The 17,477-nt window shown below is 37.5% G+C and overlaps 1 protein-coding gene across 1 annotated transcript in view; it reads right to left on the bottom strand.

The window, feature by feature from the left end:
- The window catches only part of LOC138191569 (protein unc-13 homolog B-like), a 140,523-nt gene that overhangs the window by 42,783 nt on the left and 80,263 nt on the right, over positions 1–17,477 (bottom strand). The window contains exons 12-24 of the mRNA XM_069138458.1: positions 15,470–15,489; positions 13,855–13,901; positions 13,668–13,743; positions 12,998–13,091; positions 12,016–12,021; positions 11,411–11,485; positions 7,881–8,100; positions 7,568–7,795; positions 4,945–5,086; positions 2,679–2,848; positions 2,383–2,498; positions 1,424–1,587; positions 584–734 (exon numbers count right to left, since the gene is read on the bottom strand). Of these exons, the coding sequence (XP_068994559.1) occupies positions 584–734; positions 1,424–1,587; positions 2,383–2,498; positions 2,679–2,848; positions 4,945–5,086; positions 7,568–7,795; positions 7,881–8,100; positions 11,411–11,485; positions 12,016–12,021; positions 12,998–13,091; positions 13,668–13,743; positions 13,855–13,901; positions 15,470–15,489 (1,509 nt within the window). The remainder of the gene's footprint in view (positions 1–583; positions 735–1,423; positions 1,588–2,382; positions 2,499–2,678; positions 2,849–4,944; positions 5,087–7,567; positions 7,796–7,880; positions 8,101–11,410; positions 11,486–12,015; positions 12,022–12,997; positions 13,092–13,667; positions 13,744–13,854; positions 13,902–15,469; positions 15,490–17,477) is intronic.

The raw sequence follows: 17,477 nt of genomic DNA, 5'->3' as shown, positions 1-17,477 counted from the left end.
ATCTGGCTCTCCATATGCACTAAAGAATAATGACGATTCCATTGTTTTAACATGAAATTGTGGTACTTTGACAACCATGTTAATGTAATTTTATGGCTGATGACATGCTGTTTTTGAATGTCACACTTTTCCCAAAGAGAACGAAACAACCTGTGCAACAGTTTAGAGTACATCAGATGTTTTTTCTTCCATGCTTACCTTTGAGGAGGCATCTCAATACAATCTCATCCATTCTGAGTGAACTGGTCTGCAAGCCAGTTTAGCAAACTGATATGACTATATTTAAATATTCACTGTGTTATTGTGTTTTAATCCAAATCATTTTATCTTTTTTTTAGACTTATTTATAGTATGTTAATGTTAATAAAGTATGTTAATTTGTTTTTGTTTTTTTTAATGTTAGAGTATGTTATAGGGTTTTCCAATTAGAGGAAACAAATCAACAGCATTTTTGTATTGCTACTGCAGTTTCAACAAGTAGCACAGCTATTCTGGCAATGCTCTGACTGATTTACAGGCTGACTAGTTGTTTTGTATTGAAAACATAAATCTTTATTTCTGTTTATTTTCAGCAGTCACTTACCCCAAAGTTGGATGCTGAAAATCTGGCTGGAGCAGAGACATTAGTGGAGGTGGTGGGGTGGGCGTAGAAGGCATTAATGTTGGCCAGTAGAGTGCTCATCACTGCTGGCACCCCTGAAAGCATGTACTTAGAGGATAGGCAAGAAAAATGGCTAAGGAGTAAATCAAAGGAAAAAGATAGGAAAGGCACAAAAGAAAAAGGGAGGGTTTAGTGAGAGGGAAATTGAAGGTGTAAAAAATGTCAGGGTGGATAATGATTGGTGAAAAGAATGAGGATAAGATAGGTGAGGACAGACGAAAGGAGTGTTTACAAGAAGACATAAAGAAGCCATGGGGTGATCAGAAGGAGGGAGGAAGGAGGAGGGAGGAAGGAGGAGGGAGGAGGGATTAAATTGCAGAGAAGCAAAAGGCAGGATAGGTTGGAGGGAGGGAGGATAGAGGAAGTCATAATTGGAGGTGAGAGAGAGAGAGATGTGGATGGTAAAAAAACAAAAAACAGAAATAAATTAAATGGAGATTAAATAAAAACTGGAAGTCACCACTATACAGTTATAGCCTTTTGTTAAATTTTCCTGTGTCAATATTATTAATATCAGACAAATCTTTAACAGTAAATGAATTCCTTCATATTAAAAGACACACCAGTCTACAAATACTGTAAAACGACACACATATTTGAAGCATTTCCTGATTATACTCAGCGACAAACAGATACAATCATCTAACATCATGGATTGTTGGATGAATTATATTCACACACACACACACACACACACACACACACACACACACACACACACACACACACACACACACACACACATTTTAACACTAAACTTACGTCATGGCCTGATAGATGGACTCTATGCCGTAACGCATAGCAAACTCATTCACGATATCCTGTTGCAATTCATCAAAGTAAACTTTCCATGCATCGTCTCCTTGAGCAGCTGGGAACTTCACCATGCCACCTCCCTCAACATCCGTCGAGAAGTGAAATATATTCTAGAAAGAAAAAAGTTGGAACAAGCTGACGTCAGCAGTGATAAAAGAAGTAAACAGCAGGCTGGGGTTTGAATTAATCATTCACATAAACATCTTACATACAGCAGTTATGTGAGACATTCTGGCCACAAAGGTTGTAGGAAAAGTTGCAAATTCCCAGTCAGACCTCTTTTTTGGTCAATATATTTCAACATTATTCTGATATCTTGGTATGTGTTAACATGATTGATTTAATACATTAATAATCAATTGTTATTGCTGAAGAAATTGATCACATGTGCCAGCTTTATTTATTGTCTTGAGAATGAATCTATCTAATTAGAAGCCTCACATATCTGAAATAATTCATCAATATCATAAATTTTAAATGTGAACTTAGATCTGCTCCTCTGATAAACCTCATCAAATTTAGAAAAAACAAAACAAGAAATAGACATTTATTTTTAAATTAAAAAAAAAAAGAAATGTCTATTTCTTGTTTTGTTCTTTTTTTAAGATAGTGAGTCAATGACTAGTAAATAACAAATTAATCTTGAAATTTTAGTCATTCATAAAGCAAAAATCATTATCAATTGAGTATTTTGGGATAGTTGGTCAGACAAAATAATACATGTAAAGATGTCCCCTTTGTCTTGGGGAAACAAATTTTTTACTTTTTAAAAACAATTTTCTGACCTTTTATGCAAACAGTGAATTAACGATCCAACGTAACGATATCGTTATCTGAACTTCCTACTTCACCTTATTAGTGTAGGCCTTTTGTTTCTCTGTGACAAGTGTATGTTTGTGTATTACCTCATGAAGGCACGTGTACTGTACTTGGTATGGTGCCACCTTCTCCTCCCCCTCAATCTCAACACTGATCTGAAGACGAATGGCACCAGACACTGCCGACTTGTCTGTTCTCTTTTCTTAAGCGGAAACACACAAACAGATGACAAATAAGACAGTGAGCTCTTCTCCAGCTGCTGTGTTGATGAGCTCAACACTTGGAAACACACACACACAAATACGTCATCTACTCCACATAAAGAGGAACACAAATACACATCATGCTGTCCATATTCCTTTGCATCTGAGTGACAACATACCCAGGTTGTACCAAACATCCATCTCTCCGCTCAGTGTTCGGACTTCAATGACGCTCTGACCCAGGAAGTCATCTGACTCTCTCTTCAGACGTTGCTTCACTCGCGACTTGATGTCATCGTCCTCATCCCAAACCCGCAGCTTGACACGGTCTGATGAGTTATGGCACTCGCTGTACAGACAGGAGATAGATATCATTTAAACTAATGTGTGAGTGTTGACAGTGGGAGCAGACAGCTAAAAAAGATGTTATGCCTGTTTGGAGCAAATTGCCATATTAACAAAACTATTTAAAAACTGTGTGCTTCATTATCATTCTGTTGTAACTAGCCAGTAAGCACTAACTTGTTGATTTGCAAGGGAAATATGTTTTGATGTTATTTGGTGTAAATTTAGTCTCATGCACAACTTGAGGGAGTTTCACTAAATTTGGCACAAACAATCACTTGGTCCCAAGGAGGAACTACTTAGATTTTGGGGGTCAGGTAAAAGTCACAATGGCCTCATACTGCCCATTCTCGTTAATGCGATATCTCAGCAACGCTTTTAGGGAATTTATTTAAACTACAAACATTCACTTAGACTTAAGGGTGGACTGATTAGGTGCTGTTGAAGGTTAAGGTCACTGTGACTCCACGTCCATCTGATCCATCTCTCCCATTCTTGTGAATGCATTATGTCTGGAACGCCTTGAGCAACGTTGTCACATTTGCCACTAACTTTTGATTGACGTAAAGAATAAACTCATTCGTTTTGGTAGTGAAAGGTGAAAGGTTAGGGTCACTGTGACCTCACGTACAATCGCAGTAACACAGGAATGCCTGGAGGGACTTTTTTCAAATTTGGTACAATTAATTAAATTTGGACTCAAGGATGAATTGAAACATCTTGGTGGTCAAAGATCAGGGGCACTTTGACTTCACATTTATCTCATGCATGAAATGATATCTCATGGACATTTGGCCTCATTCACTAACATGTGCGTGGAAATGTTCTTACTTACTAGTAAGTGTGCATGCAAAAATCAATGACGGATTTATGACAATTGCGCTGTTGAGTGTGTTAGTGAATCAGAATCATTCTTAATTGACAAGTGCGTGTCTGCGCTCTGCATCCCCGTTACCTTTTGAAAAGGTACACTTTTCAAAAGTGTTTCCTTAGGAGTGACTGTATTTAAAAAATAATTAAAAAATTAAATAATGTGTGGGCTTTTATTACTGAGGCTCCTCTGTCCCCTGAAGTGCACACTGTGGCACAGGTTAAAAACAATGTTTGATATTAAAGTTGATGCAAAGAAACACATCACAGATTAACAGAAAAAGAAGGAAACAGGTGGAGGACGAATACCACTTAATCTGATGGCCCAGGATGAGAGACTGGCAGCAAATATTGGACAAACGTCCAACAACAGTGGAATACGTCCTAGAAATGTGGGTGAAAGTGATGATATCCAGCAAGAACCGTCACCCACAGAACATTTATTTAATAATTAGTGATTAGGAATAAAGGGCGTCAATTTCATGGTAAGCCTATTTAATACATTTGGTCAAAGCATTCGTAAATCAACGGTTTTCAATATTGTCGTTTATTAAATCCCTTTTTAATGAATGCAGTTTTAATATGCTTAAAGGCAGTCATCATTTGTTCGTACGCATGGTCTGAGGTAGCTTTAAATTTGGTCGCAGAGTAGGAACAAGTTCATGAGAGAAAATATTGGTGAATCCCAGATTTGTGCGTCAAATGTTCATACACAGGGTTTGAGCATAGATTTGTGCATACACATTGTTTGTGAATGAGGCCCACAGTGAGGGAATTGCACTAAAATGCACTAGGCTGGGTTAAATCATTTATTGAGAAGAATCCAATTTGTTCATGTCAGCGATGAGTCTTCCATGCACACCAAGGTTAGTCATGAAGTTCTACATGGTTTTGTACTTGGACTAATACTTTGAACATTATATATGCAAAAGAAATATTATCATAAAACACTGCATACAGTTCCATTGATTTGCAGGATTGAATCGAACTGAATTGAATTGAATTAAACTTTGAATGCACATTGTGGTATTTGTAGTTTTACCTGATGACCTTTCACTCTCTCGCATGGGTTTCATTGGACTCCACATACTAATATGATGTGGTAGTGTGAAGGGACCTTTAGGTAGAGGATATGAAACCATCTTCTGCCAAAGCAAGGTCATGGTGAAAGTCAGACCTGTGACAGCTCAAGATGAGCTTTACAACCAAAAAACAGCAACTGCCACTTACAAGCTGAACTTTTCCTCCCAAACTGGGTTCAGATTGCCATAGATGGTCTTTGTTCTCTTCTTGGTCTTGCCCACTTGGATAGTGACATACGGGTCGCTAGAGCCAGTCCTGTCCTTGGCCTGTAGACCCTGTGCACTGACAACTAATAACACACACACACACACACACACACACACACACACACACACACACACACACACACACACACACACACACACACACAAGCACACACAAAAACAATGACTATGAGAATTGTATAAGAGAAACAAACACCTACTCTCTACCATCATCTTTATTTTTATCTTTCACACACAGTCCACAAAACGAGATATCACCCACACAGTTATGCAATGCCTCGTAACACAATAGTCATGACTCATGGGCAGATGCTGGGTAACAGCATTTTTCACAAAAAATACCTAAACAATTATACACACATCTGATGCTCTGTGCAACCAAAACTCAAAGGAGGCTTAGAAAGGACATAGAAAGCAGTAAAAGTTGATTGTGGTTAGCACACTCTCATTATACAAGTACATTTTCAAGTTTGTGGAATTTCCTGCACATGATTTTGCACCATTCTTTCAAGATAACAAAGCAGATAATGAAATAAGGAGCTTCTGTAAGACGTGGCTCTGTCTGGCTTCAGGTGTATCCCAGTGACAGAAAACTGGTTTGATAGATGAAAATGATGAACTGTGTCTAGAGAGTTTTCTTTAATAAGGGAGGTCAACTAGTTCTGAGGAGGTTGTTTTAAAAAAAGGACAACTTAATTCCTACCACCCTTCACTGCCACTTTAATCCAGGTGAGAAGTCAAGCAAGAAACCTGCAACCGATACTGATAGCTGAGAATCTAAACCAGACCTGTAACCTAAAGAAAAATTAACTGAGCAATATGTATGCACCTTATTGATAGCGTGTGGGAAGTTAATGGACTGAAATGCAATACACACACTGAGTTGAAAAGTGACACATCTTATACTATATATATAATTCAAGGAGCTCTGCCTGTTTGTACGTATATCTGTCCATCAGATATCTCAACAACCATTCGTTCCATTTGCTTCAAACTTAAGTCAGTGTGTTACTGAGGGCCGAAGAGTTTTGACTGGCGAATTTGGTGAGATTTGGACATGTGACACGTTTATGACTAATAAACTAGTAAAAAGGTGACCGGCACTGCCACAGTGCTACCGCTGTTCCACTGAGCATTGCAGTGGAGGGGTCGAGTATGTCTTCAACTACTTCCACAGTGAGCTGCTCTCAGTAAGCAGGGTTTGCCCAACGATTATAAAATGTTGGCACAGCGCCAAAGTTTTTTTTTTTTTTTTTTTTTTTACTATCCTATGGTGAATAAACACAAAAAACTATTCTGAGTGCATGGCAAGCACAAGGAAGAGAGAGAATATGAGCATACGAGAGAGTGTGACCCCACGAGTAAGCACAACACCACAAAAGAGAGAGCCCCAGGAGTGCGTGTGTAATTGCTAGGCCAATGACCGGACATCAAAGCAGAGTATACTGAGAGTTAACACCCACATAAAGAAAAGAGAAATGTCTGGCTGCTGGGTTCAGATTAGTTATGTAATGTTTATTAATGTTTATGTCAAACTCTGTCAAATGTAAGCTTCTGGCTGAGATTGCAGCCCTCGTCAAACCAGTCCCTCATTGTTCTACCTGCAGCAGAGGGAGGAGGATAGAGAAGTGACCATGATGTTTGAATAATATCAAGGATTTTATCTTATTTACCATTACTGTAGCTACATAGCCCTTTCGCAGTGGTTACAAGCAGCCCCATAGGTGAGAAGACAACTTCACAAAAATTCTGTACCCAAACCTTTCTTATAAAAATGCTTGGTGCTTTTAGCTACAGTGGTAATTGTAAATCTACATTGACTAATTAGTCTGAAAATATTTTAATTACAAATCAAAAAGTCCACTCAATATGGTTTGTATAATCTGTGATTATGTGGTCCGACCTTGATCAACAGGAAAGTGAATAACAGCAATTAGTTCATGAGCATGAATGAATTCGAACAAAGTGCCTGTCCTTGTATTTCCTATTTAATGGAGCTCATCACTGGTGATTGGGGAGATAAGGTGTGCTGCCACTGTATGGTTGGATGTGTTTGGTTGCTTTGGTAACACTGGCAGTCCTGATGATGTGTGGTAAAGGATAGTAAGTAGATGGGGGCTCTATCCTATTCATATTCGTGAAGCCTGCAGATAAACAGTTGGAGTTTCTCCACAGCTTAGAACAAACTGCAAGATAAAAATGTCCTCGGAGGCCTGCTTGATTGATATCCAGACAATTGACGACTGATTAATCATCAATTCTCGTTTAGGGAACTGTTTCTGAAAATGAATCAGCTGTTTGATGCTTTTATCAGAGGATCTGATGAATTTTACTTATTGAACATGCATCTGAGGACAATACAGGAAGCACCACGGTCATTGTGCCATTTTGAGTTGTCTTTCAATGACCAAAAGAAATAATGAATTAACAGTTCTATGTGATGATAGTTGGTTAACATAGAAACATATAGTAAATTGAATGAGAATTTGTAATGACATCTCAGAAAAGGTGACCATAATAATAACTAAAACATTCATATGACATACTGTTTATGGTGATCTTGGCCGACCACTTGGAGGTGCCGTCCAGGACGCTCTGCTTGATGCTCTTCATGTGCTGGGCGTGGATCGTCTTGGAGATGTTGAACAGTTTCCGGATCTCCTCAAATATCTCTGGCTTGTTCCTCTCACGGATCTTCATCCTGTCTTTCATAGCAACGATAATGTGCTGCGTCCGGTCCTCTGCCCCATTTTTAGAGCTCTTCTCAGCAGCTCCTAAAGACAACAAGGGGAATTCACATGAAGAGATAATAAATAAATAACTGCAAAAATATTTTTGGGATAGGATTTCTTTACTCACTCTGCAAGCAGTCAGCATTTAGCAGCTCTTGGCATTTCTCATGAACTTTGACCCCGCACTCTGCACAACGCATACCCTGCCGAGCGATGCCCCACAGTAAACCTTCACACTCGTTGCAATAGGTAGGCGTGGTGGCTGTCCACACCTCAAAGTTGTGTGGTGTGGTGCAGGAGATGGGGTAGATCAGAGCCTGCAGGGTTTTCTTGTATACATGACTTTTCTGTTGGAGCAAAAAAAATGGAAAGGCATGAAAAAAAAAGGGTGAGACAAAGGTAGAGTATGTAAGAAGGGATCATAAAAGTAAGCAGAGGGAGAAGATTTTCTTAAGAGGTTATTCATTGAAAAGTAAAGGAAGGAAGGGAACAGACAACAAGACAGAAAGTGATGAAGAAAACCATAAGATGAAGCATGGGTAGTCTTTACAAGAGCACAAGACAAGTGAAAGGACACAAAGGTGAATGCAAAATGTAACTAAGACAAAAATATGGTTAGTGATTCCAAAGGAAGAAAAGGTGATTGGTGGAGCAGAGAGATTGATAAAACAACAATGGAAAGGTAGTGACTTTGTAACTCTGGACATTTAGGCCATGTATAAAGACAGCTTTGCACTAACATCTGCACTTTTACTTTGAAATTGACACTCCCTTTTCTCACACAAACATACAAAAAGCTCACTCATACACTACTTTTACTCTGCACATGCAAACAAGTTTAAATACACACTACCTTTTCTTGTAAGCATTTCATGTAAAATGTGAATAAAGAAAGTTGTGTGAGTACCAGATAAAAATGTGACTTTTTAAGGGCATGTGCGAAAAAATTTAGTGTATGTGCAAGCTTTTTGTGTGTATGTGCAAGCACAAGTAGTATATGTGCAAGCATGCTCAACAAAGCATGGTTATTATTATGGTGTAACATTAATGCAATAATTGTTTGGTGAATTAATACAGGATGGGAGTTTGGGAATTTTAATGAAATGTCATTTCAAGGCAGCATCCACTACGATTATAGAGAGATCTGATGCTATTAATTATAAAATAATTCTTGGCCTCATCTCTGAAGAACTAAATTCTGGTGTTGTCTAGTGTAGGAGGTGTGTGGGAGGAGGTGAAGACATTTCTACAGGATGCAAGGACACAGCACGGTTTGATTTAGCAAACAAAGAATTTATATATGGGGCATGCGAGTCAATATTACTCATATTGTTGTTCTTACTTTTATTATGGTAGCAATGAGGTTGGTATTAACAATTTAAAACATAGCTTTATATCAGATTTTTTTTTGTTATTGCTCTTTTACTTTTTCTGTCTTTTCTGGCTCTGGTTTTATTAGTCTTGTTCAAATTGTATTGAGTTTTACTTTAGTTTGCCTTTTGACATCATTTTGTTTTCACTTGGTTTATTAAATTACATATCCATTCCTCTGCTTTTAATATTGCCAATGGTTTTATGTGTTTTATAATGTCTTTCACAGGTTGTCAACCTAAAAAACATCTGTTGGGATTCTTCTTATAGACAGTGTTGTGTATAATCTTCTATCAGTGATTATTTTAAAGGTGTTACATTCTAAATATGATTAAAAGGTTCAAATACATAACGCATTTATTCTCTCATCTTCTGAAAATAATGGTAGACTAAAACAGGCACATTGTGAATTTATTTTTCATATTCAATAAAGAATTATCAATAGAATAAAGTGTCTAAAAACCGAATAAAAATGCATTTACATCTGCCCCCAGAGAAGCACCAACACAGTGGTAAGCCAGTGTAACTACAGGTCAAGAACAGGCCAGAGTGACCTTCACAAGAGATGCACATGACACCTGCTAGATAGGAAATTCCATGGCAATAATTTATTAAATAAATGTGATACGATATGAAGTAAGACACGTCAAGGCATAGGTGTCTATTGATATCAAATGGGATGATCTCTTGCCATATCACCAGATTCCGACACTGATAAGGTTTTAAAAGTGCTATGCAAATCATGAGAAGACAAATAGAATAAAAAGGATGTTTGGTAAAGCCTTATTCAGAGCCGCTTTTCATGGAAACATACTCTGTCTTTGCTGTAACTTTTTCCGCATGCAGTAAAGATGTCTTTGCATTGAACTCCACCAGCCTGCGACTGTTTTCTCTTTCTTGATCTCATTTTGCCTGAATTTCATACAAGCTATGCCTTCTACTAGATAATAGCTACAACTGAAGAATCTGGACACATTTGATACAATTTAAGGAAGTTTTTTGACTCGACAATGGAACAAAATGTTTCTGTCCATGATTCTATATCATCAAATAATGAAACAGCTAAAATTTCACATACATGTACATATACTGTAGTTATATCTTGATATTTTCTTGTATTATGTACACCAACATCAAACACATATACAGTCTGCATTTCTGCATACATATTTGTTTATGTTTCATCTATTCATTGTAAGTAAGTAAATCCATCAAGATTAGGACAAATGCAGACGTTGCCTTAATTCCTTTTTTGTTTACATTATTTAGTTAATCACATTAACACAAAACGATCACCTCATAATGAATCTGTTGCCTTCAGGTACCTCTGCAAGTTTGGGTCCCTGGGACAGTTGCTTGCTTTCAGCCTTGATAGCCTTTCTGACCTGTGCTTGATATTTACTGTTAATTGTTTTTAAATGTTTCCTCATCTGTATGTATCGGAAATAGACAAAATGATAGGACCACATTTAGTACAGTGCAGTCCACCGCCACAAACTGAAGTCTTAAAACTAAAGCCCCACAGACATGAAGGGGCTTTTTTTGTTTTGTTACATGGGCTGATTTTAGCATTGCATTTGAGCTGCAGACTGTATTATTAACCTGTATTATATTTGATATTGTGAAAAAACAGCATTGCACACTCAACTCTCTTTACAAATCGTCCACAGAGCCGATGCAATGTTTGTTTCATCCATATAAACTACGATTACAGGACTCTAGCAAACTGAATTCTTTTCAAAATCTGATGCCCTTGAGGTTTTGAGCTTTATTATTCCAAGGATTTTCTTTCAATGTAATTATTCTCTATAAATTCTAGCCTTCTAAACTTGGCAGAGGCCCGGTTCACTGTATTATTTTCTGCAACATTCAGTGGTCTACTTTATGAACTTGAATTATTCATGTTTCTTATATTTAATGTAATCATCATCACAAATTTGCAAAGAACAGTACAAAACCACAAAAAAAAAAACTATAATTAACAAAGATAAAGCCTGCTCCTGGCTCTGTGAACACCTGAAGTTGCTCAAAACTGACATTCTGAGCCTACTGTATATTCGATCTCCAACAAAAAGACTGACAATATGGCAACAGGATAATGACAGCAGGGATGCAGTTGGAGAGGAAAGCATGAAATAGTGTCAAAACAAGTTTAGGTCTGTGTGGACCTCATTAGCTGGCATCGAGGTGATAGCAAGGTGACTAAAGAATCATATTTTCATTGTGTGTGGGTGAGTGTGTGTGAGTATGACTGAGTGTGCGTGGTATATGCGTTTGGCCACTCACAAGCTCCTTGTCTTTCTGGGAAGTCTGTGTGGCCAGTGTGTGGGAGACTCCAGCTTTCCTGCACTGTATCATAGACTAGAAGCGAGAGTGAAAGTAGATAAATCAGTGATGCACAAGCATAAAAAAAAAAAATTAAAAAAAAAAAGGTGAAGAGAAGAGAAAAAGACAAATACTGTAATCCATCGAGTTAAAAATCAAAGAATCTTTTTTCTTTAATAATTTTCATAATAATTTACTATAAATAGCAAATCCGCTGACATAGTACGCCGAAGTACATTTGACTGAAACACATCAAAGAGCACATTTAGTGAATTGGACAAGCCTAATCTCTAATATCTGAGTGAAAGCAATCATTTCCCACAACAGTTTTTTTTTAGTAGTTTTTAGTGTAGAGTAGTAGTGTAGGCAGTTGTTGACTTGCTAAATCACAGCGAGATATTTAAAGGACACACTCTCTGAATATTAGTCAGAGGAGGAAAGTTTGTCTCAGTGTTTTGAAATATAGATAAACAATGATTGATTATTGTATTTGATTTATGTATTTGTGCATGTGTGCATGGTCGTGTCAAATACCAAAGCGGAATTTTCACTTGTCTTTTACTCACCATGGCCTGAAGGAAAACAAGGAGAGGAAGACAGTGTGTGCAAAAAAAGACATAAAGAAGAAAGGAAAGGTTATAGACAAATAATCAGATTATATCCTAGGTTTCAGGAGCTTTAACTTTGAAATACATTATTCAGTGCTAGCAAACCGATTATACAACATTTGGTGCAACTGTACCAGAGCTGTTTCATGTATTTATAGTTAAAGTATCAAATTTGGTGATTTTGGCAAGGTTGACTCATCTGTTTATTTTCCAATACTGATACAAGACAGGCCATTTATGGGACATTACTGCTGAAATCCATAACTATATCTGTTATCAAACATCAGGTGCACTGTAATGCAAAGAGAAACAAAAACTAACCCAAAGCAGTACATAGTAGAAATGGCCACCCAGCAACATAGAAAAACCCATCCATATATCACCAGCTGTATATGATCAGTTTTGAGTTTGGTCAGGAATAGAGCCCAGTAAATTTCTTTCACATTTCTGTTATCTATTTTTATTTTTAAATATTGTTATCTAACCAGATAACCTGATTGTAAATACACATGATGGAGGTACAGAACATTGGCATTGTAAAGCTGACAACAGACCAAACCTGTTACAAAACTGGTAGGTTATGGATGGTAAGTATGTAATAATTGATTTAGTGTATAAAGAATAGTTTTGGTGGACATGTGTAGCAGGCATGAACTTGCGGCTTTGAGGAAAGATAATATTGCCAAAGTATATAGGCACACATCATTCAAGCAAGGTAAACTCAAGAATTGATGGAGAAAGAATGGTGTTGTGATTGTGTGTGGAAGGTATGAACTTGTGAGTTTGAGCAAAGCTAATGTTGCCACAGTATGTAGGCACAAGTCATACTAGCAGGGTATTCTCTAGAGGTCGCAGAGAAGGAATGGCATTGTACAGCATGTATGATCTTGTGGCTTTGAGCAAATATAACGTTGCCAAAGAATTGAGGCACAAGTTGTACTAGTCCAGATATAAAACAGGGTGTGACTAGTGAGAGGAGTAGTTCTGGGATGCCAGGACCACTGTTGAGCCGTCCCGAGTTGTCATGGGCGTAGCTGAATGAAACACCGGTGACATCCTGTACACTCTAATCTTGTTGCTAAGACTACTATAGATATAAATGTTACTAGGTGGTTTCTTACTTTGGTGGATCAGCATAACATGCATCGTGTTAGTATAGAATTCGGTGAATTAGTGAGAGGTTTGGCAGATAGTAATGTTGATTCAGTTGACCCTTACTGTTTTATTCCACATTAATTTGGCACTTTATGTGCTATAAAACTAACATACACCAGACTTTCTTGAAGGTGTCAGTAATTAGCGACTTAAAATTATTTTATTTATGCTCAAATATTAAACATGTCTCAGCTGACTTGACAGAGCATGCTGTTCATTCTGTAACCCGTATCATCATTTTAGTTAAATTTGTCAATACATTGGGGATTTTATGTAGGAGAAGGAAGGAATTTAGGGTTAATCTGATAACATCTTCTTTTCCATATCTATCAAAATACTTATCATTCATCCCTATACCTACTTTATCCTGAACAGAGTCACCCTCTTACTCTAAGGTATTGACCAGGTTCAAAATTATAATGTCAAGTGGCAGATATTGAGCAATATATACTGACCAGTTCACTAACAAGAGGAATGGGTCTCCTCTTGGGGAGGTCTGGCATGCTGTCAATGCCAAAAGTTGGGATTCCCCTGTGCAAAACAAATAAATACCAAAGTGCATTGATCAGTATTTAAATAAAGACAATCCATTGCAAACATTACATCAGGAATTAATACTCTTTTACTGACACTTTTACTGACCCTTCTTTGGCCCATTGGTGCTTGAGATCACCATCTTGATTTTGGTTCTGAAACAGAAGGTCGTAGGTCATGCGTTCAGCCATAGAAATGCTAACAGTCTTCATTGTTTTCATGACAATAGTACATGCACATGCACATACACAAGATAAAGGAAAAAATAGAATGGAAATAAGTAGACAGAAGCACTGGGACAGAAATGCATTGGTAGAGCTTCAGTATTGCATGCCAAAGAGGTCATTTATTGTCCCCATTCATACATGAGTGTCAAATCTGTTTTTTCCTTGAAAAGTAAATATGTACTAAATCAAATATGCTAACACACCAAATATTGGCTTTTTGCTCCGACCCATGTTTTTTTGTTTTGACAGCTAGTTAAGAAAATACCACAGAAACATGAACAAAACATACAAATATTTGACAGGTAGTAGTTTGACAGGCTCCTCAATTCTATGTTTTATTGCTACTGTGGGCTTATCAATACTTATATATACCTGTATGGGATTCTAACATTTAGAACTGTGTGATAGCCGCACTCACAGCCAAACAAGGAATCTAAGTTGGTAACCCTCTTCCAGTCACACCTTTAGTTTAATTTATATTTGCAATTAAATTGTGTTAGTCTAGTTTATTTATGCTTGGTCACTGCATTCCACATTAAAATAAATGACATGACACATGGGTTTGTTTTGTTCATCCTACTTATAATTAATTTAGTATTTTTTACAGTATATTTGTTTTGTATTTGTAGTGTGCACATTTAATACAATTGTCAACATGTTTATCTTTAGTTGAGTGTTCTTAAATCAAACTTTAATCTTTTGAGTTACCAGTGCTGGAGGTGCCACTGTTTGCTGCTACTGGAGGACCTCTTGCAAGGCTTGAGTAAAAGATGTGCTTCAGGAAGTAAAGGTCTTAAATAAAGGAAAGAACTAATCAGTTTTTACCAAAAGCCTTCCCATGGGGGAAAATGTATTTCTTTGTTTCAATATTTTGTTGGTTTCTTTAGAATGTATTCATTTTTGGTATAATTGACTTGAATATTATTCAAATAAGTCTACCATTCAAGTATTAGCCCTGTTTTTGTTAGTTGTAGTTCAGTTGGTAGTTTGGTGATTGTGTACCCCTTTTGTCTCGAAATGTTCTGATCAGCCAGTATTTATGTTCCCCAGTGTGTCTTGTTTGTTAGGTCAATTGGATATTGTCAGTTGTTGTGTTGTGTAGCCTGAGTTGAGTTCTGTTTAGTTGACCATTTTTATGGGCTCACACTCTGCAAATTACTTTCTTTTTTGGGAAAATAAAACCTATTTTTCAGGGGAAAACACCTGTCACTCCTCTTGCCTGCCAGCTTACAGACTGAAACAGCAAATGTTCCTAATAGGGCAGATATGAGGCTGACATTTCATAAAAAACTTTAAGCTATTTCATTAGCTTTGTGAGTATTTACCAAGATCTGACAGCAAGTGATGGAAACACAATTAAAAGAAAAATTAAATGAAGAGAGAGCTGAAACGATAAAATGTCCAAATAATATAGAGAACATTGAACAGAAAGAACATCTTCTTTCAAGATGCTATGTCTGTAATTTTAATGGGTGAGGAACCACAAAAGAGGAAACCTGATCTTCTCGACTTCCATCTGTAAAACAGCATGAGAGAAAAAGAAATACCAAAGAAAAACAGTCATGGACTACTTTGACTCATCGTGAAGCAAAATAACAAGCCACACCTTAGATTATGAATTTTTTTGTGAATGCTTGAGTCATGATAAAAGCAGCACGGCCACTGAGTTTTCAGATAGATGGGGTCTGAGATCATAATTATTTCATGAAAATTATTCTTAATTCCTTTCTCTTTCATCTTTGATGTCAGGCATGCTTTCCAATGAGTTAATTGACGTTTTCTAATTGAGCAAATGGGCCCTGTTGATGCTTTGGAGAGCAGTAAGGGACTTGTGAGTGGCAGGTGATAGATTACGCTGTATAGGGTTCAAAATTACAATGCCAGCTGAGACCATTTGGTAAAGTAAATACCCATGGGAACTTTTGATACACAGGCTTATGCAGAACCGCTGGGTGAACATACACAAAGAGCATACTGGTGATTGTCCTTTTATCAATGTAAATAACACATTTCAGCAAAACATTTCAGCAACAGTGAGAGGCATTGATAAAAGAAAGGTGGGGAGGAAAAGGAACGTTCTTTTTTGGACAAAAGAGGGAAATAGGATCACAAAAAGTTAAATAATGAATCTATTACGTTCACATACAGTACAATATTAAAAGGAAAGAGACATTTATAGACACTTGAATGAATTACAATACAAAAAATACCAATGCTTCTTTACCCTGAGGGTTGTTTAAAGCATGAAGATTGGGAATAAATAAGGAACAAATAAGAAATAAGTGATTTAGGTGTACTGTATTTCTCTTTTCCTCTTAGACTCAAAATGGATCAATGACTTATTTAATGATATAAAAAAATTTAAAAAAAAATGCACATGACAAAGCAACACATGCTCCTGACTTAAATTTGTGTGATGACTACCTGTTTCAAAGTTATCCTGAGAGAAGATTGACATGTTCATACTGGCAAGGCTGCGCCTGGTCTCTCTCTTTTCCCGCAGAATCTGCTGGAAGCTTCTTAGACACTTAAGCCTGCGTTTATCCATCTGGTTTATCTCTATCAATGGCTCTGCTGCATCTCTCGCTCTTTCTTTTGGTCTTCCCTCTAAGGCCACAGAAACGTCTGTTGTGGATTGCTGTGGCACTTCAGTTTTTCCCTCTTCCTCCAGTACTGCAGATTCATTAGCCAAGATGGAGAGTGAGTTTAGTTGAGCTTTAACACAAACATCTGCAGGACCTTCTGCTCGTCTTTCTGAAGGTTGTTCTGTAAGATCATTAGGTTGAGGCAGTTTTGCAGTGCTGCTTAAGAATGGGTGAAAACAGACTGAGAGTTCTTCAGAACATGGGGGGTTCTTATCCAAACAAGCAGGATATTGGCAAGTGTCATTGGACTCCAACGTACGGCTGTTGTTGTCTTCTTTGAGCATAAGGTCCACAGAGAAACTATCTGAATTATCTGAGGTACTGTTTTTGCTCAATGCATTACAATTATCCACCACTTCACCTTTCTGAGTTTCATCAGATTTGTGTTCATATTGTGCCTCATACCTTAAAGGTCCTGTAGGCAACTTAGCTGTGCACAGTTCAAAAGCCAGCGAGATGTCATAGTTTGTTTCTTCTCCAGTATTAACGGCTCCAGGAACTTCAAGTTTGTGCAATGCACCCCGTAAGGCAGAGCTAAAATCAAGTACAGTTCGTCCTATGCATTTGACATTGAAATCAGCACCTTGGACATTTGCAGTGCCAGGGTGATGGAGATGGTTTCCTAAGCTTTGGTTACTGGCTTCACACAGCCTATCCACATCACCTCTAGTGGTACCTAAGGATTCCTCAGTCCACGTCACTGGTGAAGACTCCTCATAGGCTGAAAAAGTTTGGACTTGACAGTTTGACGTGTCGTTCAGATCATTTGATTTCCTGTTGTCAAATTCTTCTGCGTCTTCATCATGCTTATCAACTGAATGGTGGACAGAACTTTTAAGATAGGACAAATCAGAAGCAA

This window comes from Embiotoca jacksoni, unplaced genomic scaffold (genome assembly GCF_022577435.1).
Source record: "Embiotoca jacksoni isolate LCO1_2020_lvr unplaced genomic scaffold, fEmbJac1.0.p SCAF_8, whole genome shotgun sequence".
NCBI classification, from domain to species: Eukaryota; Metazoa; Chordata; class Actinopteri; family Embiotocidae; genus Embiotoca; species Embiotoca jacksoni.
The sequence above is the reverse complement of the archived record's forward strand: the minus strand, read 5'-3'. Positions and strand labels throughout refer to the sequence as shown.